Raw genomic sequence first — 22,798 nt, 5'->3', positions numbered from 1 at the left:
GAGATTACTTCAGCCTTCCAAAAAAAATTAGGGTTAGGGACTAACACCCAGGTCTTTCTTCCATTCTGACCACTGACTACGTAACAATTAATGAGAATGAAAGTGAGCACAAATGAAACTGCTACTGAGAGACAATCCATGACAAAGTATAGTTTTGGGAAAAATGGTGGTTTATCAGCAATCAGGAGCAGGATTGAAGCCTTATGGCAATGAAAGCCATTTATCCTCATAGAAAAACAAAGTGCTGTGGATTTAAGTGCTTTAGAAAAACCCAGCAGGTATGTTGAGAAAGAAACAATGTGCATATTGAGTCCAGTATGACTCTCCTTCAAACTAAGGTCATAGCCTTGTACAGAAGTTAAAAGTCACTTAACTGGGACTCCTGCAGCCAGGATCCTGGATGCTGTCAGCTATTAAAATTGTGCAGGTCAAGATGCATATCCAGTCGTGAGACAGGACACTTAAAATTAGGCATTTGCTCCTTTAGTAGGTCACCATGTGACTAAATTCAGTCAAATAAAAAGTGGCAGAGATGGAAGCAAAAGGGGAACTCACCAACTGCCATCTTAGCTGTACACTTACACTGCGCCCAACAGATGGGAAGGTCAAACTTCCTCTATTGTTTGTAACTTCATACTAGGTTTGTACCTACTGTCCATGCAGGAGTCAGCACTGACTAATGCAAGTGATATCTGGGCACTGAAATGCCTCATCCTCATACACAACTCTTGTTTAATTTTGGCTCCCACATCTCCAATTCCTGCCTCAAGTTTAATTGGTTCTGAAGTATGGGAGAGGCTTCTGTTCAAAGGAGACAGGAAAATAAATAAAAAAAGTGCTTTACAGCTACAGTTTCAGTAATCCTTTCAAAAAGAACCACAGTTTGACCATTTTTAAATTTTCTGTTCCGTAGTTGAAGTGCCAGGGCCAGCTAGTTGAATTTGGACCAAAAGTTAACACATCTGGCAAAGAAAAAAAGAGCACAGAAAAATCAAAGAATGAAAGCCCTCCTTCCAAAAAGAAATCAGCAAAAAAGAAATCAACGAAAAAGAAAAAAGTAAGTGCACGGTCTAAACAAAGATAGAAAAATCTGAAATTTTAAAAAAAAGTTCATGGCTAATTCAACTCCTATCAAACTACCATAATGTTATATTGTATTGCTTCACATGATTTCCATCCAAATAATAGCAGAATCTGGGCAGATTTATTTAAACAGCACAAATGCCCATGGCATTTTAAGTGTAAGTGTGCAAAAACACCAGCTGGAGCTTTTGTGAAGTTTTTTGTTGTTTCAAAAGTCCGTTCACCACAAAGAATTATATAGGGTATGGGGAGTGAACATTATCAAATCAAACTAGTAACTCTTGAGATGAATAAACTGTAACTTTGATCTGATGCCACTGTAATTTTTGATTCATTTAAGGGTAATGTGCCAGCATTTAATTTCCCATCCCAAATTGTCCTGGAGAGTGTGGTGGTTGCGTGCTGTCTTGTTGAATTGTCGCAGTCCTTGGGGTGCAAGAACACGCTGTTAAGAAAGGAATTCCACGATTTTGACCCAGTACTAGTGAAGGAATAGGGATATAGTTCCAAGTCAGGACGGAATTTGTAGGTGATTTTTCCAGGCATTTGCTGCCCTAACAAATGGAGATCATGAGTTTGGAAGGTGCAATCGAATGAGCTTGGTGAGTTGCTGCAGTGCAGCATTGTAGATGGTATACGCAGCTGCCACCATGCATCAGTGGTGAAGGGTGTGGATATGCTGTAACATTCCAAGATTGTGTGAAAATGATCATTCTCAATGAATTCTTACTGCAAACTAGATGGCTACCAGCAAAGCTAATTTCACGTAAAATCACAGATAGAGGACTGTCAATACACTCATTTGGGCTAAGTTCCAACCTGCAGCTTAATGGTAAAGGCATTTATTTCATCCATACAAATTCAATTTATATATCAAGCTTTTTTAAAATTGAACAAAAACAATTACATGTTACAAAGAAACAGATTTCCAATAGACTTCAATCATGTGAAAATTATTCATCGCAACAATAAGAAAGAGAGATTTACAGAGTTGGCCTGTCTGAGCAGTAAGTTTATTAACATACAGCAATTTAATTGAATCCCATAAAGTTTTCCACAATTCTATTTTCTGTACTATCATGCCTGGAAACCATTGCAGATTAAAATATTAGATGAATGCAGTTAATCATTGTTCTGTTAGAGGGATATTATAAATCAAGGTTCTACAAGATATTTCTTGCCCATTATTTAAAGGAATTAAATGGAAACTTAAAAGCCCACCGCAATAATCATTAAGATGTCGACATGTACCATTCTTTCATGCACACTTCCATAATGTAGTGACCAAGATCATGAGGAGCCCAGGTTTTGATTTTGGAACATATTCTTTGCAAATAACAATATACATACAAAAAATGTTTAATTACAAATTTGCTTGAAAGCAGCTTGTGTTAAGTAGCAGGGATCTGAGGCAGGCCAAATTCGTCCACCAATACACCATCCTGAAAAGACAAGCAAGTCTTAGTATTGGTTGTTAACTTAAAATTAATATTTACTGCTGACAATTTTAAGTACTGTCTATGAAGATACAGAACTGGTGAGGTGAAGTGGCCTAAAAGATTATCAGTAATAAATGCAACATTCAGATAGCAAAGTGGGAGATGTGAATGAACATTAACTTAAAGGCACAGATACTGCACCTAGCATAAAGTTTTTAAATGTTCTCATTGCACTGAAACATATCACTGTTCACCACAAAATCTGAAGCAGCTAGTTTTTACATAACTTAACAGTGCTGCTTAGGTTGATGGGTTCAGGTGCAATAACGTCTGTAACTAAAGATTGATGGGGCTAACAGAAGTATTGGACAGACTCTCAACAGTAGAAAACAACAGCTGCTACAGTATTCAGTACAACATACTACTACCACATAAATTCACAAATCTGAAGGGGAACAAGTTTCAAGATAACATTCTGTGATGGCCATTGTAAATATACCTTGTTGGTTTTTGAGTCAGTGGGAACACCTTCAGGAATAGATGGTGCAGATGCAGCATCATCGAGATAGGATGAATCTTCATCAGCTAGAAGCTCATCACCCAGTGCATCCAGTTCTGAAAGTATTAAACATGATAATAATGTTATTAAATGCATATTTCCTTACATTCATCTAATCTTTTACTGATTTAAGCACCCAAATACATTTTTACAACACTGACAAATTGCTGGAAATGCACAAGCATCCCACCACACCCTGGGCATTAATTTTCCTTCCAAGACACACAACTGGGCAAACTGACTTTGAACATGCCAAGTGTGGCATCAAGGAACAAAACACTTACATAAAAATACAACATGCAATTGCAGTTTAAAATTGAAAATAACACCAACTATAATATTATTAAATAAAACAAAGTCAACTAAAATCATTTGCAAGAAGCAACATTTAGATCTATTCCTCCCAGAGCATTTAGGAGAATCTAATTTAACAGAATAGTCTCAGGCATAAACCTACCAAATGAATTGAGCAAGTTGTTCATAATGTCTGTATTTTCTTTTACTCATTCATGGGATATGGCAGAAGAGCATTTGTTGCCCATCTCAAAGGTGGCAAGTCACCTTCTTGAAATAGAGTCCATGTAATAAAGGTACTCAGACAGAGGAGTTAGGGAGGACATTCAGGATTTTGACCCAGTGACAGTGAAGGGACAGAATTACTTTCATCAAGCCAGGATGCAACTTTGAAGGGAACTTCAAGCTGCCAACATTTCCAAGCATTTGTTGTTTAAAACATTCTAGACCAATGCTTTCCAAACAATTTCTCACACTTTGAAACTTTAAAATTACCATTACCCCAGAGTGAGGACAGGTTGGAGGCTTGGAAAATGAAGGGGAAGAGGAGAGGTTTGCTTCACCAAAAGAGAGAGAGAAGTTTATCAGAGCAAAGAGAGGCACACAGATTTGTAAAGCAAAGAGGCAGAGACAGAGAGTTATGAAAGTAAATAGAGGGGAGAGAGAGAGGGGGAGAGAGAGAGAGAGAGAGAGAGAGAGAGAGAAAGAAAGAAAGAAAGATTTGCAAGAGCAAAAGTTGAGGAGGTGAGTGAAGTGGGGCATGGAGGCATGTGCTTTAACTGCATTTTTTTAAAAAAGAGAAACAAAAATCCTTTCACTGGCTTTTTTGGAACAGGAAGCAGTCCTGGAGGATGGGTCAGTTAGTCCATGCCCACCACCTTTAAAAAGAGGGGATTTAAAGGGCTCTTGTAGCTGTTCGTATTCAGTCTGAGATCTACAGCAGCCATTGCTGCCTTGAAACTTGCAATCCCAAAAACAAATCTCAAAATTGCAATGCATGATTTGGGAAGCCCAGTTCTAGTTTTGGAGGTCATTAGTTTTGAAGGTACAGTTTAAGAAACCTTGGCAAAGTGCAGCATCACATTTTATAGATAGTACGCAGCAGGCAGTGGTGGATCAAATGAATGTTATGGTGGTGGCAGATGTTAATCAATTAGGCATTGTTGTGCAGTGTCTCAAATGTTGGAACTATACTCACCCAGGCATTCCATCACATTAGTGGCTTGTCTTACAGATGATGGAAAAGCTTTGCAGAGCCAAGCAGTTAGTTACTTGCCATGGAATTTCCAACCTCTGACCTGTGCCTTGTATATAGTTGACAAGTTTTGAGGAGTCAGGTAGTGACCACAATATTCTGACCCTATGACCTGTTCTTGTTGCCACTATTTATATGGCAAGCCCAGTGCATTTTTGGTCAATGGTAACCCTCAGGATGTTCTAAGTGGGGGATTCAGTGGTGGTAACACCAATGAATATTATGGTCAGTGGTTAGATCATCGCTTATTGGAGATGGTATTGCCTGGCATTTGGGTGGTATATTACTTGCCACTTTTAAGCCTAAGCCTAGATATTATCCAAATCTTGCTGCATTTGGACATGTCTTGCTTCAGTTTCTGAGGAGTTGTGAAGTGTGCAATGTTCAGCACCATTTGTGGGCGGCACGGTGGCACAGTGGTTAGCACTGCTGCCTCACAGCGCCTGTAGACCCGGGTTCAATTCCCGACTCAGGCGACTGACTGTGTGGAGTTTGCACGTTCTCCCCGTGTCTGCGTGGGTTTCCTCCGGGTGCTCCGGTTTCCTCCCACAGTCCAAAGATGTGCGGGTCAGGTGAATTGGCCAAGCTAAATTGCCCGTAGTGTTAGGTAAGGGGTAAATGTAGGGGTATGGGTGGGTTGCGCTTCGGCGGGTCGGTGTGGACTTGTTGGGCCGAAGGGCCTGTTTCCACACTGTAAGTCTAATCTAATCTAAAAAAAAAATCGTTGGCGAACATCCTCACTTCTGACCTTATGATGGAGGGAAGGTCATTGATGATGTAGCTGAAAATGGTGAACACCTACAGAGATGTCCTGGAGGTGAGATGCCAGACCTCCAACATCCACAACCATCTTATGTGCCAAGTGTGACTGCAACCAGAGAATTTGCCTCCTGATACCTATTGATTCCAGTTTTGCTAGGGTTCGTTGATGTTACACTCAGTAAATGCTGCTTTGGTATCAAGGGCTGTCACTCACACCTTGCCTATGGAATTAAACTCTTTTGTCCACATTTGAACCAAGGCTGTACTGAGCTTGGGAGCTGTGGTGCTGGTGTCACTAAGCAGATTATTGCTGAGCAAGTGTTACTTCATAGCACTGTTAGTGACACCTTCCATCTCTTTATTGATGATCAAGAGTAGGGGCAGTAATTGGTCAAGCTGGATTTGTCTTGCTTCCTGTGTACAGGATGTACCTGGGCAATTTCCCACATTTTTGGGTAGATGCCTGTGTTGTAACTATACTGGAACAGATTGGCTAGGGAAGCAAAAGGTTCTGGAGCACACATCTTCAGTATTATGGCTGGAACATTGTCAGGGCACATTACCTTTGCAGTATCCAGCATCTCCAATCATTTCTTGATATCATGTGGAGGGGAATCAAATTGGCTGAAGTTGGCCATCTGGATGAAGGAAGCTGAGATAGATCATCCATTTGGCACTTTTGACTGAAGATTGCTACAAATGCTTCAGCCTTAATTTTTACATTAATCTGTTGGGCTCTTCCATCATTGAGGAAGGGATATTTGTGGAGTCTCCTCCTCGAGTTGTTTAATTGTCCACCACCATTCATGGCTGGATGTAGCAGGACTGCGGAGATCCCACAGCACCTCAAGCCCAGCCTTCAGTTGCTAGATCTTTTTGAAGTCTGTCCTTTTCACGGTAGCTCGTGGAATTTGATTCATTTTTTAAAAAATTGGAATCGAGAATCCAGTGATGACCATGAAACCATTGTAGTTTGTTGGGGAAAAAAAAAAGACAGTGCCACAAAATGCAATGAAGGGTATTATCAACATGATAGGTGGTGGTTAGCAGGAGGTTTTATCGCTATATTTAACCTGAAGCCATGAGACCTCATGGGGTCTAGAGTCAATGCTGAGGGCCTTCAGTGTGATTTCCTTTCAATTGTATACCACTGTCACCACCTCTGCTGGGTCTGTCCTGCCAGCAGGAGGGGACGGGACATATCCGGGGATGGTGATGGTGATGGTGTCAGGATATTTACTCTAGAGTATGACTCCATGAGTTTGACTGTCAGGCTGTTTTTTGACTAATCTGTGAGACAGCTCTCCCAATTTTGGCAACAGCTTTCAAATTTTACTAAGGAGGACTTTGCGGAGTCGTTGAAATTTCCTGTGCCTAGGATGATGCCAAGTGAATGTCTGGTTTCAGTTCTTTGTTGAGACTTTGTAGCATTTAGTACAACTGAGTTTATTGATAGAACATTTCAGATAGCAGGCAAGAGCCAACCCTGAAAGAACCAGATGGGCTTTTCCCCCCAACAATTTACAATGGTTTCATGGTCATCACTAGATTCTCAATTCCAGATTTGTTTTTAAAAAAATTCAATCAAATTCCACGATCTGCCATCAAATTCAATGGGATTCAAATCTAGGCTCCCAGAACACTAGCTGAGTTTCTGGATTAATAGTCTATGATAATATCACTAGGCCATCACTTCCCCTTCAACAGTGGAAGTTGCTGAATTCAATGCAGAGTTCAGAAATCTACAAGGTGGAATGGAAAAAGAAATACTGTTCCTCCTGCTTGCACTGAGCCTCACTGGAACACTGCAGCAAGCCTATGATAGAAAGGTGAGTATGCCAGCCAGGTGGTATATTAAAATAGCAAGCAACTATAACATCAGAATCATTTTTGTGGACTGAGAGACCAGATGCAGTAGATAGATTGAAAATAGTAAAGAAAATCACTGTCTCACCTGGGAGAAGTGATTGGAGTCTTCAGTGGTATAAAAGGGAGGAGTTCAAGGAGCAAACATTGCAGCTTCTGAGATTGCATTGGGAAGCTACCACAACTGGAATGGATGCAACAGAGACTGAGAATCAAGGAGAACTGAATGGAGTCCATACAGGAAGCAGAGTGAGAGAAAGTGAAGATGAGGTAGCTGAGGTCAAAGGGACTACAATGCAATACAGCCTATCCCCGGAAATGAAAAGAGAAGTGAAAGAAGGGATTAAAACAGTCAGAGGTGGACTAGAGTGAAGGTCAGAGAAGGAAGCAAAATTGATTATATTCTCTAGTTCTGGCCAAGAGCAGGAAGTAGCACCATTCGGTCAGTCATCGACATATTGGTACTTCTCTCTTCATGGATGCTGGCAGTTCTACAGCACTTGCTAAATATATTTCAGATCACCAGTATTTGCTTTTTTTGTAGCTGGTGGAGTTAGATTTCTGGTCAAAGGCAACACTGGGAAACGTTGCTGGTGTGGGATTAATGATTGGTAATACTGCTGAATGTCACGATGATGTAATTTGATGGCATGATTGCCACTTGCCACTCACCAGCCCAAGCCTGAACACTGTCCTAGTTAGCTATTCTTGGGTATATCACCTTTCCAAGAGCTGAAAACAGAGTGTTTTCATCAACAAATATCTCTATTTCTGATCCTACATTGGAGGGAAAGTCGCTGAAAATGGTTAAGCTTTGGACACTGCCCTGTCCTCAGTTGAGATAATTGGCCTCCCATTTCCACAGATGGAGTTTAATACTTTCTAAACAAAATTATGACTGTGTACTCATGTTCAACATTGGCATGAAAATTATCTTAGAACACGCATGTAGCCAATAATTTGAAAGCAGTGAGCTTGTGACAGAGGGACATGGGATGTAGGAGTAGGCCACCTGACCCTCTAAGCCTATTGTTTCAACATTCAAAAGATTATGGCAAATCTAGTTGAAGTCTCAGTTTCACCGCACAACCTGCTACACTCACTTGTCAAACATCCATCCAACTCAGCCTTGAATAAATTTAAAGAGCCTGCCTCCACTACCTCCCCTGGAAGAGAATTCCATGGCCTAGCAGCACAAAAAATAAATCTCTGAAACTATGTTCTCTGGTTTGATCCCCTACAATTGGATGTGTCTTCTGGGTATCCATACTAACCCTCCAGATCTTAAATCTAGTTGAAAAGATTACCTCTTATTCTTTTAAGCTTCAACAGGTATACATCTAACTTGTGCAACCTTTCATAAATAAGGCTTTCGTCACAAGACTAGGGTGAACCTTTTCTGTATTGTTTCTAAAGTAATTCATTTTTTCAAATAAGTCGACTAAGACTTTTGATGTGGTTTCCGTATTTTTATATTCCCTTCCTCTTATTATGAAGAACTTTTCCACTTCCCCAAGATCACGTCTCCTTCTCAATTCCTTTTTATAATAAAATTCACTTAACTTTTCTTCATAAAATAATCCCAGGATTATAAAATTGCAACCAATACAACATTTCAAATCGTTCCTCCCAGTACACAGTAATAAATACTGCTACAACAAGTCCCAACTTCTATTTGCAAATGGAGACTTGTGAAATTCTAGTCTTGCACTCCCTGTAATTATAAACTAAACTATGGAAATATTCTCACCCGCTTCCAGATCATCCTCATCGATCTCTGGTGTTCCGTAACTGCGACTCAAGGCCTCCTGCACATCATTTGCTTCTTCCATCATGTCTTCCAGTTGATCTTGTATATTCTAGGGAGAACAACAATGGGTAAATCAATGTCACCAGTCATTTACACTGCATGAACATTCTTGCAAAACTCATCATTACCCTAACTAGCAACAAGTTACTCTGAAGTAGCCTCTTGATGTAGCATTGGAAACATGCAACGTAAATAACAATCTCATTTTCACTTCCTTTATGAATTAATTGGTTGGTTTGTCATGTGTAGATTCCAAATCATTTGAATTAGCATAAGCATTTTAATTCCCAATTTTGCAAAAAAATGTATGCTCCATTATAAGTCCATGAAATGTGTATTGTATATTCTTGAGCACTTATAAGTTCTTTCCTCAGCATTGCAAGGATTCAGACAGACAGTCAGGTCATATGTTAAAACCGGCTTCCATAATGACATGGAGCGCACCATGACTTCTCAACACCAAGTAGCGGGTAGCAGTTAAATGACTAGAGCAATTCTAGAGAATACCAATTCCACTGAACAGTTGATTACCGACAGGCAGTTAGTTGGGAACCTTGATTTAGGAAATATCCTCAAAAGACAGATGAGCTACCCTTTGTATGAGCCAACTTGAGTCAGCGAGTACAGCCCACAAACCATGATGTAACTGCAGTATGCAAAAAGACAATACAAGAACAAACATGGACTGTTTGAAACTCAGAAATATTAACAACCACAGAACAAATTTCAAAAGTTGAGTCTATCTTATTGGTCAACAACAAAAAAAGAGATGAAAGATTTTCAGGGGTATGCAGGAATATACACTGGGGTTAAAAATCAATCAGCTATGGTCTTATCGAACAGTAGAGCAGTCTTGAAGGGCCGAGTGGCCTTATCCTTTATATGCAATATTCCTTCTTAAACACCATGTTGCACTGAATGCTCTAAATAACAAGGCCGAGGTAACTGCTTACCTAAGAATTATTTGAGATATAGTGACTCAGTTTGTAAATTGCTCAAGGAAAATAAAAGAAAGAGCCAATAAATTTGAACTACCAACATATTGGATCACCAACCTTTAAGAACAGTCTGGTTCCAGGCAGCTTGTGTGTCCCTAGCAGCCTGCTTGGAACGCTGATAGCAGAGAGTTGAAAATAAATCAACTGGCTTTCTTGACAAAGCATAAAGTCATAGAATCAGAGAGTCATACAGCACGGAAACAGACCCTTCAGTCCAACCAGTCTATGCCAAACATTATCCCAAATTAAACTAGTTACACCTGCCTCATGTCCTTCCAAACCTTTTCTATTCAAATATTTATTACACCCACATCCACCACTTCCTGAGGAAGTTCATTCCACATACAAACCACCCTTTATTAAAAAAAAAGCCTCTTTTTTTTCAATCCTGTATCTGGCTTAAAAATGATGGGAACTGAGAGATAAAGAAATACAACTGATCAATATGATTAAGAAACAGATACAAGGAAATATAATCTATGCCATTTGGGATAGAAATCAGAAAATGCTTCTTTACACAAAAGATGGTAGTTGAATGCAATTCTCTTCCACAAAAGCATAGATTTTCTTCAAGCAATAATTTCATGTCAGAGACAATTTTTTTTAGCCGAGGATGTAAAAGGACATGGAAATAAGACATGTGGATAGAAATAAGATCCAGACCAGCCATGATTTCATGGTATGATAGAAGAAGCTCTATAATCCTCTCATATTGACATTACATTTGATGTAGGAAATCTGGCTTAATATCTTTAGAAATTCCTAATTATCTTGCCTTTGTCAGTTGATCAATTTCAGTAACAGCAGTTACTAAACACAGAACATTGAATAGTGCTTCACCTCAATCTGATCAATCTTGACTTGTTTGTAAGCTTTCTTCATTTCCTTGACACCAGTTTTCATTGCATCCACCTACGGAACAGAACAGAAATCAGCACAAGGAGCAAGTGCGGACTGCAGATGCTGGAGTCAGAGTCAAAAAGTGTGACATGGAAAAGCACAGCAGGTCAGGCAGCATCCAAGGATAAGAGTCTATGTTTTGGGCATAGGCCCTTCATCAGGGAAAACCCTCCTGCTCCTCTGATGCTACCTGACCTGCTGTGCTTTTCCAGCGCCACAATTTTCAACTCTAGATATCAGCACAACCCCGCATAGTTCAACAAAATTAGTTTAAGACAATTTACTCTATTTAGAAAAATGATTTCTTAAATATAATGAGCATTTGCAGTGTTACTTCATAAAACTATCACTCACTTTTATTTTTCCATATTAACTAGTGTCCATATGTATATTAAATCCTTCATTTAGGCACATTAGGACTGCAGTTATGCTATTTTGCTTTACCGTTGTTTTTGTATCTTTTAATGTCTGTATGGTATAATTGGCTTGTTCCATGTTGAACGACTGCTGCATTAGATTGTCTCTCTGCTGTTCGTACCTATCAATGGATACCATATACATTCAAAATATTAATTGCTTAAATTATTGAGTATACTACAATTAAGATTGACTATAATAAAAAAAACTCACATTCTCTTCTGTTTCAAAACTCGCATTGCCTTTTGCTTTACCATATTCTAGAAAACAAAAAAAATAGTAATGAGTATTTTTTTGCTAATGTAATCAAAAGCCCAAAGATACATACCATTGATCAAAGCTCCTCTAGGATATAGAAGCAAATCTTAAAAAAAAGAGACTTGTAGTGCATTTAACTAAAAGATCAAGAGGCAATACCTTTCTTAGACATCTTAAAAAATTCCTTTAGTCATTGCTTAATTCTGGTTTAAGACAACAATTCCATGTAAAGAATAACAGTAATTTCCCCGATTTATAAATGATTCTCATCCCTCAGAGCTGGACAAAAAAATGCCAGAAAGCCAGCTTTGCCCATAATGTTTTGCAACCATGATTTTTTTTTTAACTATTACCTTTGATGCACCATCTCTCATTTTCTTCATTTGATCTTTGTATTTGGCCAATTCAACATCAAGCCGAGAAATTTTCTTATCAATAGATTCGGCTCTGCCATCAACCTGAACAAAAAGATCAAAAAAGGTTTGTTTTTCCTTCAAATAGAATTGAAAGCAGAGAGAGGGAGAGAACATAATAAGAATAATAGCTTTCATTCATATAACCTATTGATTAAAATATCTGAAATCTCTCATCATTGGTACATAGCTCACCAGATGTAAAAATAGATGAGGGGGACAGAAAAGATGATAGAGAGAGGACAAGAAGAGTGAGAAAAAGGAGTGGAACAAAAGACAGATTGGAAATGGGACAGAATTAGAGGAAGAGGGACAAAGGGATGAAATGAGTTGCTACACAAGGTTGGAGTTAGCAATCGGTGAAGTTGGAAAAGACAGTCGGCTATTCATGCAGGCATGGGGGTGACCAAAGTTTTCATGTGTGATGGGTCTAAGTCATTGGAGGATGAATGAAGAGAGGTAGAGAAGGGAATTAGGCATGGGAAAATGACAAGTGAGAATCCTTATTGGGTTTGCAACAATGTGTGCAGTATGTCAAGTGTTAGTGGGAGCATAATAAAGTCTCAGCTCTCAAGCAGGACCATTTCTTCTAAATGGAGTTGTTTTTTATTCTTGCATGAGATAGTCATTACTGTTGATGCCAGCATTCAATGCCCATTCCCAATTTAGCTTGGGTCTCTTACTGGTTCACCAACATTACCATCATGCCAGCGTCCCAGAGTGTGGTTTTGTCAATGTTCACTTTCATGAACCAATTGTTACCAGTTTATCCAATACCTTTTGCAAGCATCCTCTGTGATTTTAAAAATTCTTTCATGGGATGTGGGGTGACGTTGGCTGGGCCAGGATTTTTTTTGCCCACCCCTAGATATTCTTGTGGTGGAGTTGCATTCTTGAACCACTGATGGTTACGGTTGCAGGTTTGGAAGTTGCTATCGAAAAAGCACTGGTGAATTTCTACAGTGCATCTTGTAGAACTGCTGCTACTGAGCATCAGTGATGGAGAGTGTGAATGTTTATATTTATGGTGCAAGAGGGTTGCTTTCTCCTGTATGGCATCAAGCTCCTTGAATGTTGTTGAAGCAGCACTCATCTAAGCAAGTGGAGAATATTGCAACACACTCCTAACTGGTGGATGGTAATGCTATTGAATATCAAAAGGATAATGACTAGATTCTCTCTTGTTGGATATGATCATTGCCGTTTTGTGGCACAAATATTACTTGCCACATTCCAGCCCAAAGCTGCATATTGTCCAGGTCATGCTGCATTTATGCAGGAACTGCATCAGTTACAAGTGCTTTGTCATCTGCAAGTAAAATTGATGTCATCTTTCACTCACTGAATCTTATCACCAGATCTTCTGTCTTCAAACTTCCATTGATCACTGCTTTACATAGAAATTGATGAATATCACCGGTTCTCATCAATTAACAACATAGGTAATGAGGAAGGCTGTGGGAGGGGAGGGATGGGGCTCCAACTAAAGGCAATGTGTGGGCTGGACATTACCCACTGTGAAAGCAAACGGTTGTGAGGGACATAGTAACGAAGGAGCAGGTCACTTGGAGGCCTAGGTGAGGATAGCATGTGATTAGCAGAGCCTGGGGTCGAGAGTGAGCAGGAGCACCACTGGTGAACTGGCCTAATGCATATAGACAGATTGGCCAAACAGGCAAGAGGAGCTGATGGCTAAGCTGTTAGATCGCACACAAGGGTTCATGCAGCAGTGAAGCAACATTATTGGCCTCGATGCCCTTGGACTAAGAGGGAAAATAGACATGACCAATTACTTATCAATGACTCTGTAAAATGTGCGCATGATGATCAAGCTCAATGGCCATGCTCACACTCCTGTAAATTAACCTGCTAGCACTTTCATGTAAAGAATAGGTAGGTGGAGCAGGGGTGGGTTGCCTTTGTGAAATCCAGCAGGTGTGGTCTTATGAATAGACATGTTCTAATCACATATTGCACAAGAGATGGTGGCAGTACATCTCAAATTGGAACCAATATGTGTAGCATTCAGATTCGGTTTGACTGTAAAATACTTGCACTTATTTACTTGAAACAAACAGAACTTTAAATTGGTCATGCCACGCTTTTGGTATTATACTTCACTAGCAAGCAGGAATATCTACTTGTCTGGCAACCAGATAACTAACTATTGTACCCAAATTGTGCTGCCATAGATTAGCTTTTAATGAAGCAAAGAACATTACAGTATCTCAATGTGAGTCACATCCACTTCAACAGAAGTCACATGAACAGCATAAATATTTTGGCGCTCCTATGGAAGTATATTTTAACAGTGTTTCCACTGACTGAGTGGAGGGCAGCATTTTTAATTGCTAGATATAAATGGAAAGCAAGTAGTTACTGAACTGAACCATTGATATTCCATCAAAAAAGGCTAATTAGGGTTGTATTCACAAGGAGAAACTGAGGACTGCAGATGCTGGAGATCCGAGTCAAAAAGGTTATTCTCAAAACGTTGAATCTTCTGCTCCTCGGATGCTGCCTGACTGGCTGTGCTTCTCCAGCATCACATTTTGACTCTATTCACAGGGGTCAAGAAGAATAAGATGTATAAAATTCTGTCAGGGCTGGACAAAGCAGATTCAAAAATGTTGTTTCCCTTGGCCAGGGGTGTTCGGAAAAAGGGGTTACAGCCTTAGGATACGGGTAGACCATTTCAATCTGAGGTGAACAGAATTCTTCACTGAGGAAGATGCTGAAACTATGGAATTCTACTGAAGATTCTGGAGGCCAACTCACTTGACTTTATGCCAGCTAAAAATAAACTTCTAGAGAGGCTAAAAGTATCAAGGAATATGGAGGGAGAGCAGAGGTATGCCGTGAGATAAGAGAATTAGGCATGATCACATTGAATGGTAGAGTGGGGCTCTTTGGACCAAATGGCCTACTCCTGCTTTCGTGCTTCAATTAAGCATACTTTGCACAGAAACCTGCAACTGTTCTCTTCAGAGTAGAGAAAGTTAAGAGATTTGATAGCAGTGTTCAAAATCATGAAGCATTTTGACTAAGCAAAGTCATGATTATGAATGCAATACTTGAAAGGATAATAATAGATACAGATTCAATAACTCGACAGAATTGAACAAATTCTTCTTTCTTCATTCAGTTCTTTGAGCAAGCGTCCACACTAGCCATCAGCAAACTGAACCAACCACATTCCCTGACACCCAAGTACTCAGAGTTATTGGCAACATGCATTTTTGCGTGCATGTTTTAGGCCAGAGCTACAAATAGTGATGGTAGAGGATCCAATTTTCTTTCCAGCACGTGGCCAGTTATGACTTTCTCACATGCTTATCGCCTGCCACTGGTGTATTTTGGAAGGATTTACAAATTGACAACCTGTTTAAATGCACCTTCCTCAGCTATCCTCGGTTTGAACCTGGAGCTTCTGATTCAGAGGAAAGGATTCTATTCACTGTGGAGTAAAACTACCAATTGAACAAACAACCTAAAGGAAATAATTTGAATAAGTATGGGGAAATGGCAGGGAGCACTTCCAGAGTGCAGCACACGCATATGTGACATACATCAAGTCTGTATTGTATCGTTAAAAGATTATTTGCCTTGAAAAGTACTTTTTTGTTCTTTTGTAGAAATAAAAGATAAAGACCAACAAATACATAGCAAAATCAAAAAAGAATAGAAATCTCAGAGCCAACAAGTTACAACAGAACAAAAGTCTGGTTTAAATCTCAAGTGACAAGATTGTAAGTTCTGCTCAGTGTTGCTGCATGTGATGTCTGGAAGTCTCCATTCTTTAATCGGAGTATGGTGTACAAGGTAATACTGCAAAACAGTCTTTAAATGGTAGTGGTGGTGGTTTTGGCAAGGGGAATGCAGAATTGTAATCCATAAATGTAAAGTAGTCTAAACCTCAGTCTGATAACAAGGGCGACCTCTAAGAAAAATGCTCAGCTCATATGCCCTCTCAGGTTGAAGTGGCATGCCAAGGCACTAGTTTAAAAAGAGAACCCAAAGCTTGGCCTAAGATTAAATCAACCAATATCATGAAATGAAAACTGGTTATTTAATCATATTGCTGTATGTAGAAACTTAGGCACAAATTGGCTATCACATTTACCCCACAACAGTGACAAAGAAAGTCAGCATCACTGTGGAAACAGGCCCTTCGGCCCAACAAGTACACACCGACCCTCTGAAGAGTAACCCACCCAGACCCATTTCCCTCTGACTAACACATTGAACACTAGGGCAATTTAGTATGACCAATCACCTGACCTACACAGCTTTGGACTGTGGGAGGAAACCGGAGTACCGGAAGGAACCGACACAGACACGGGGAGTATGTGCAAACTCCACACAGACAGACGCCAGAGGCTGGAATCAAACCTGGGACCCTGGTGCTGTAAGGCTGCAGTGCTAATCACCAAGCCACCGCGCTGCCCGTGTTGGTGTATCCAGTTCTGTGGTTTGGGTTGGCAGGCTTTGGGCAAACTACTTTTGATATTGACTTGCTCTCCTACCTCACCTATTCCATTTCTCACCATTTTCCCTTGCATTATCACCCATTTCTTCTGCTACTCCTGCTCAAGTTTTCTAAACATCTTCAGTTACTCTCAATATGTCACTTACTCTAATGGCAATACCACTTCTGTCCTTTCCCATTTTCCACTTGAGTACTTTCTATAGATCATTTTAATTTATTCACATTCTTGCCCTTCACATGTCTTGTACTGTTTTTGTTTTAAATCTGCAATATATTTTCACGTATGGCCCTTCACTGACAAGTTAATTTGCTTCATCTACAGATACTCTTTGTCCCACTAAGTGCTACCAATGTTTTCTGGAAACCAACAACAAAGAGAGATGCAACCCTTTTCGGAGCAGAAACCAATGGATAAACAAGATGTTGAAATTGCCAAGCATTAGCAATTGTCACTGTTTTCTGGAAAGGAAATGGAAATGGAAATATTTGGACCGAACAAATAAAAGCAGTTCTTCCGGTTTCCTCAAAACTCGAATACATACACTTGTCTGTTATTACATACTGTATTTATCGCTATTTGACCAGAATTCAGACAGGGCGGTGTTGCTGTTATTTTGTTGGTTGGGGTGAAGAGCTAAGATTTCAGTTTTGGTAATCAGCTCTTCTTTACTGATGAAGGGTCAATGCTCGAAACGTCGATTCTCCTGCTCCTCAGATGCTGCCCGACGTGCTGTGCTTTTCCAGCACCATACTCTCGACTCTGATCTCCAGCATCTGCAGTGCTCACTTTCTACTCATGTATAGGAGCGTTTACTGGGCTTTATTGCATCTTAGGCAATAAAAAAAAACTTTTTTTAACCTTCATGATGAATCAAGAACTTCTCTTCTACTTTGGTTAACACATTCACACAAATACAATGAAATGCAAACAGATTGACTTCAATCTCAATGCATTTAAGTAGATTCTAAGCTAAACTTTTAAAATTAGCAAAATGCATTTTCATCCACTTGAAATCTTCCTCACTCATAGAAAACACTGAGCCTACTAAATACGAATGAATGATGCAAGATTAGTTTTACATTTCAGACCTTGTTTATGTATAAAGTTTATCTTAAGTATAAAGTTGCTCAAAACCACAAAACACTGGTAAGACATTACAAAGAGTAGCAGACAACAAATTTCAATACCAAGAATCACTTGTCCAGTGGATCACCAGCTGGTTAGTCATTCTCCTTCATCCATAAACTATATCAAATTCAGAACTCTGCTGCCTGGATTCCAATCTGCACTAAGTTCAGCCCATGCCCCAACTCCCTATGTTTGCTTTGGACTCCCCAAAGTCTCAATAATATTGTGACCAGTTCATTTAACAAATGAAATTCATTAATCAATTAATGGAGTGTTATTACATTTTGGCAAGAAACATATGGAGATCACATATTGCTGGGAAAATAAATTCTGAATGTAATAGAGGAACAAAGTTATTTGGCAGTACAAATACACAAAATATTTAAAAATTGCAATACAGGTAATTTTACTAAACTTGTTGACCATATAATGTAAAAGCTAAGTGGGCTGACAGAAGGTTCAAAAAAATTAGCAGGATGATGTCAAAAATGCAAATTATGACATTCAGGAAATTCTCTTGAATAAGACAACTTTCAGAAACAAAAGCAGGTTTATATTATGATGGGATTTAATAGACACAACGTGGATGTTTCCACTTGTGGAGATAAGCAAAATGAGAGGCCATCAATTACAACAAGATATTTGCTCATTGCTCAGACATTTGAGTATTGAAGGTGGGATATTGTGTTAAGGTTGTACAGGACCTTAGTGAGGCCTCTTCTCAATTAATGTGTTTAGTTCTGGTGTCCCTTGTTATAGAAAGGATATTAAGCTGGAAAGAGTTCAGAAATTATTTACCATGATGTTGCAGGGAATGGAGAGTTTGAGTTATAAGGAGAGGCTGGATAGGCTGGGAACTTTTCCGCTAGAGCCTAGGAAGTTGAGAGGTGACTTTATAGAGGTTTATAAAATAATGAATGGTATCGATAAGATGAATGGCAGGTGGGGGATTTCAAAACTAGGGGAGCATATTTAAGGTGAGAGGAGAAAGATTTAAAAAAAGGAGGGGACTTTTTTTCCCAAGATCACAATGGTTTGTGTGTGGAATAAACTTCCAGAGGAAGTGATGGATATGGATACAGTTACAACATTTAAAAGACATTTATATAAGTACATGAATGAGAAATATTTGGAGATAAGGGCAAAGCACAGGTAGGTGTGATGAGTTTAGTTTGGGATTATGGTCAGTATAGACTGATTGGACTGAAGAGTCCATGTTCGTGCTGTATGACTCTATATCGATTGGATAAAGCTGTTTCTTTTGAGCTCCATAAGTGTGGTGAGAATGTGAAACTTATTAATAATTTCAAATATTATTAATGAGAGGCTAGGGAAGCAGGAGATGGAAGGAAATAGAATGATACATATAGAGCTGGATGAGGAAGGATGAACAGAAGCATAAATGTCAGCATGGAGTGGCTGGACAGTTCTGAGAGTCAATTTGGAATTTGGAGAGGTGGTCATTGGAGTAACAGTCTAGAATCCCAGGTTAGTGCTTTTGGGTCATAGGTTTAAATCCCATCATAATGGATGGTGAAATTTCAATTTAATAATTGCCTGGAATAAAAAGCTAGAAAATGACCACCATCTTTACTAATGACCTCGAGAAATGAAATATGACATTTTTACCCGATCTTGCCTCCACAACAGATCCACAGCAACATAGCTGACTTTTAGCATCCAACTTGGTAACTAGATATGGGCAATAAGTGCTGGCCTACCCAGCAAAGCCTACACCTCAAGAACAAGTAAACAAAATTAACTCTCTCTTCACAGATGCTGCCAGACTTGAGTTTTTAATAGCACTGCACTTTTATTTCAGATCTCCAGGATCCACAGTTCTGGTTTTATTGTGTTGGCTTGGAAGAGTGCCCCATCTCTGTGCAATGTATCCAACGCAATTTAAATTCTCAACCTCACGTTAAGCACTTTGTGGTCTCACCTCTTACTTTTAAAACCTCTTTCCATTACACAAGACTTCTGGAATTCTGCATTCCTTTCATACTTTCCTACTGCATTTTATGCAATTTCTTTGCATGACTTTTCAGACATGCTTTTCCCAGTTTATGGATTAGTGGTGCTGGAAGAGCGCAGCAGTTCAGGCAGCATCCGAGGAGCAGTAAAATCGACGTTTCGGACAAAAGCCCTCCTTTTATTCCTGATGAAGGGCTTTTGCCTGAAACATCGATTTTACTGCACCTCGGATGCTGCCTGAATTGCTGCGTTCTTCCAGCAGCACTAATCCAGAATCTGGTTTCCAGCATCTGCAGTCATTGTTTTTACCCTTTTCCCAGTTTATACCAAGATGGCCATATGATATAGGAGCAGAATTACACCATTCAGCCAATTGAGTCTGCTCCAACATTGGATCATGGCTGATACGTTTCTGAACCCCATTCTACTTGCTTCTCCTAATAACCCTTCAACCTCTTTCTAATCAAGAACCCATCTTTCTCAGTCTTAAACGCATTCAATGATTTGGCCTCCACAGATTAACTACACTCTGGCTAAAAAAATTCCTCATCTCAGTTCTAAAGGGTCATCCCTTCACTGAGGCTTTGTCCCGGGTCATCGTCTCTCCTACTCACAGAAACATCTTCTCCATGTTGGCTGCATCCAGGTCTCAGTATTCTGTAAATTTCAGTGACACCCCTCAACCCCAACCCCCATCCTTCTAAACTCTATTCAGTACAGTCCCAGAGTCCTCAATTGCATCTCATATGACAAGTCCTTCATCCCCAGGATGATACTTGTGAATCTCCTCTGGACCCACTCCAATCCCAGCATCTCCTTCCTCAGATACAGGGCCCAACACAGTCCACAATATTCCAATGTAGTCTGACCAGACATCATAAGACCTCAGCAGTACATCTCTGCTCTTGTATTCTAGCTCTCTTGAAATTAATGCTAATATTACATTTGACTTCCTAACCGTCAAATGAATGTTAAACTTCAGATAGTCCTGAACAAGGACTGCCAAATCCCCTTGTGCATCAGATTTCCAAAGCCTTATCCCCATTTAGAAAACAGACCACGCCAGTATTCTTCCTAACAAAGTGCATAACCTCAGACTTTCCCACATTGTATTCCATCTGCTATTTCTTTGCCCACTCTCCCAGTCTGTACAAGTCTTTCTGTAACCTTCCCACTGCCTCAACACTATTTGTCCCTTCATCTTTGCGTCATCTGCAAACCAAACATCAATGCCCTCAGACCCTTTATCCAGATTGTTAATGTATAATGTGAATAGTTGTCATCCCAACACTAAGGCCTGTACTCCACTTGTCAGCTGCTGCCATCCTAAAAAAGATCCCTTTACCTCAATTCTCCGCCAGTCAATCAATTGTCTATCTATGCCAGAATCTTGCCTCTAATGGGTTCTTATCTTATTTAGCAGCCTCCTTTGCAGCACTTTATCAAAGACCTTTTGAAAATTCAGATAGATCACATCCACTGGCTCCTTTGTCTAGCTTGCTCATTACCTCATCAAAGAATGCTAACAGATTTGTACGGAATGACTGCCCTTGACAACGCCACACTGACAGCCCTAATTTACCATGTACTCTCAAGTACTTGAGAATCTCATGCTTAATAATGGACAATAAGATCTTACCAATGACTGTGGTCAGGAGTATAGTTTTGTTTCTGATATTTTAGCACTGCTCTAAATAGTCACCCCACTTTCTCCAAAACCTCTAAGCCTAAGTGAACATTCCAGCACAGTACTGAAACAATGTTGAAGGATGACGGTCCAAGGTTTTGTCAGAATGGAGTGGTGGGAATTGACAAGTACCTGGTGCCCTCTGGCAATGACAAAACAATACGCCACACAATTTGCAAAGGCCATTTGTTTCCCAGACAGTGGGTCAACAATCTCTGCCCCTGAACCCCTCCGCACACCACCCCCTAGAAAATCTCACAGCAAAACAGGCTGCTAAAGGAAATATCCACAGCCCCCCATCAGCTGAAAAAAAAATCAACAAGGCTCATCTTTAGACAATTTCAATTTTAAATGCTTTCAGAAATGGGGACAACTTTTACAGCAGCAAATGTGTTGCTGGTCAAAGCACAGCAGGCCAGGCAGCATCTCAGGAACAGAGAATTCGACGTTTCGAGCATAAGCCCTTCATCAGGAATAAGAGAGAGAGAGCCAAGCAGGCTAAGATAAAAGGTAGGGAGGAGGGACTAGGGGGAGGGGCGATGGAGGTGGGATAGGTGGAAGGAGGTCAAGGTGAGGGTGATAGGCCGGAGTGGGGTGGGGGCGGAGAGGCTAGTCACATAAATGGTGTTGGGATGTGGGTATTTGTGATGCTGACATGGCTGAAGCAGAGGCCTCAGGTGGATGTGAAGGATCCCATGGCACTGTTTCAGAGAGGAGCAGGGTTTGTTCTCCCCGGTGCCCCAGCCAACACCTACATTCAGGAGATTGTTGACACTTATTTCCTTCTCCCGTCAGTGAGATCCTTGCTGAGGACAGTCACACTTCCAAGGTGGCTTGGAGACACCGGCTCCGTGAAGGACGTCCCAAGTCTTCACTCCCTGGTGTAAACACCCTGACAACTGACTGTCCTCAGCCAATCCCCCCCACCCCACCCCTGGGCCACAGGACTCTGTCCCTAACCAGGCCTGACCCCCAACACAGCCCGATCCCGGCCTCTGCATTTACCACCATCCCCCCCCGCCCAGTGCCTGGCTCAGGACCCGGCCTCTCAACCTGCCCTTGGGGCTGCTTTCCCATCACTCACATTCCCGATACAATCCGTCAGGTTGGGCGGTGGAACTTTAGGCTTGGCCCGTCCGAACAGTCGGTTCATGGCGGCGGCGGCGGCGGCGGCAACAGCAACAGCGACGACAAAACAAAAAAAAACACACCCGACCCAGCAGCGAAGACGTCACAGTAAGCGTGGGCGGGCCTCAAAAACATGTGATTTATGACGCCACGGGCATGGAAGATCGGCCTCACCCAGGCGTCAGCGCGTAAACCCTCGAGGCGTTTTGGGGTTGGTGGGTGCAGTACCAGAGCCGGTCCAACAGGGGCGGTATGAAGCACAATAAGACTGTGTTTGGTACTCTGCTAGATAGTACAGCCAATCAGATCATTGCTATCAAAATAGTGTTTGTGTGGT

The 22,798-nt window shown here is 40.6% G+C and overlaps 1 protein-coding gene across 1 annotated transcript; it reads right to left on the bottom strand.

The window, feature by feature from the left end:
* Positions 1-2,074: 2,074 nt before the first annotated feature.
* On the bottom strand, positions 2,075-22,565 carry chmp5b (charged multivesicular body protein 5b). Its single transcript, XM_060825467.1, has 8 exons — positions 22,418-22,565; positions 11,995-12,099; positions 11,597-11,643; positions 11,411-11,504; positions 10,907-10,978; positions 9,009-9,117; positions 3,022-3,137; positions 2,075-2,525 (listed from the first exon to the last, which is right to left on the bottom strand). The coding sequence occupies exons 1-8, from the start codon at positions 22,484-22,486 to the stop codon at positions 2,475-2,477; spliced, it is 663 nt and encodes a 220-aa protein (XP_060681450.1). The 5' UTR covers positions 22,487-22,565; the 3' UTR covers positions 2,075-2,474.
* Positions 22,566-22,798: the final 233 nt, after the last annotated feature.

This window comes from Hemiscyllium ocellatum, chromosome 5 (genome assembly GCF_020745735.1).
Source record: "Hemiscyllium ocellatum isolate sHemOce1 chromosome 5, sHemOce1.pat.X.cur, whole genome shotgun sequence".
NCBI lineage: Eukaryota > Metazoa > Chordata > Chondrichthyes > Orectolobiformes > Hemiscylliidae > Hemiscyllium > Hemiscyllium ocellatum.
The sequence above is the reverse complement of the archived record's forward strand: the minus strand, read 5'-3'. Positions and strand labels throughout refer to the sequence as shown.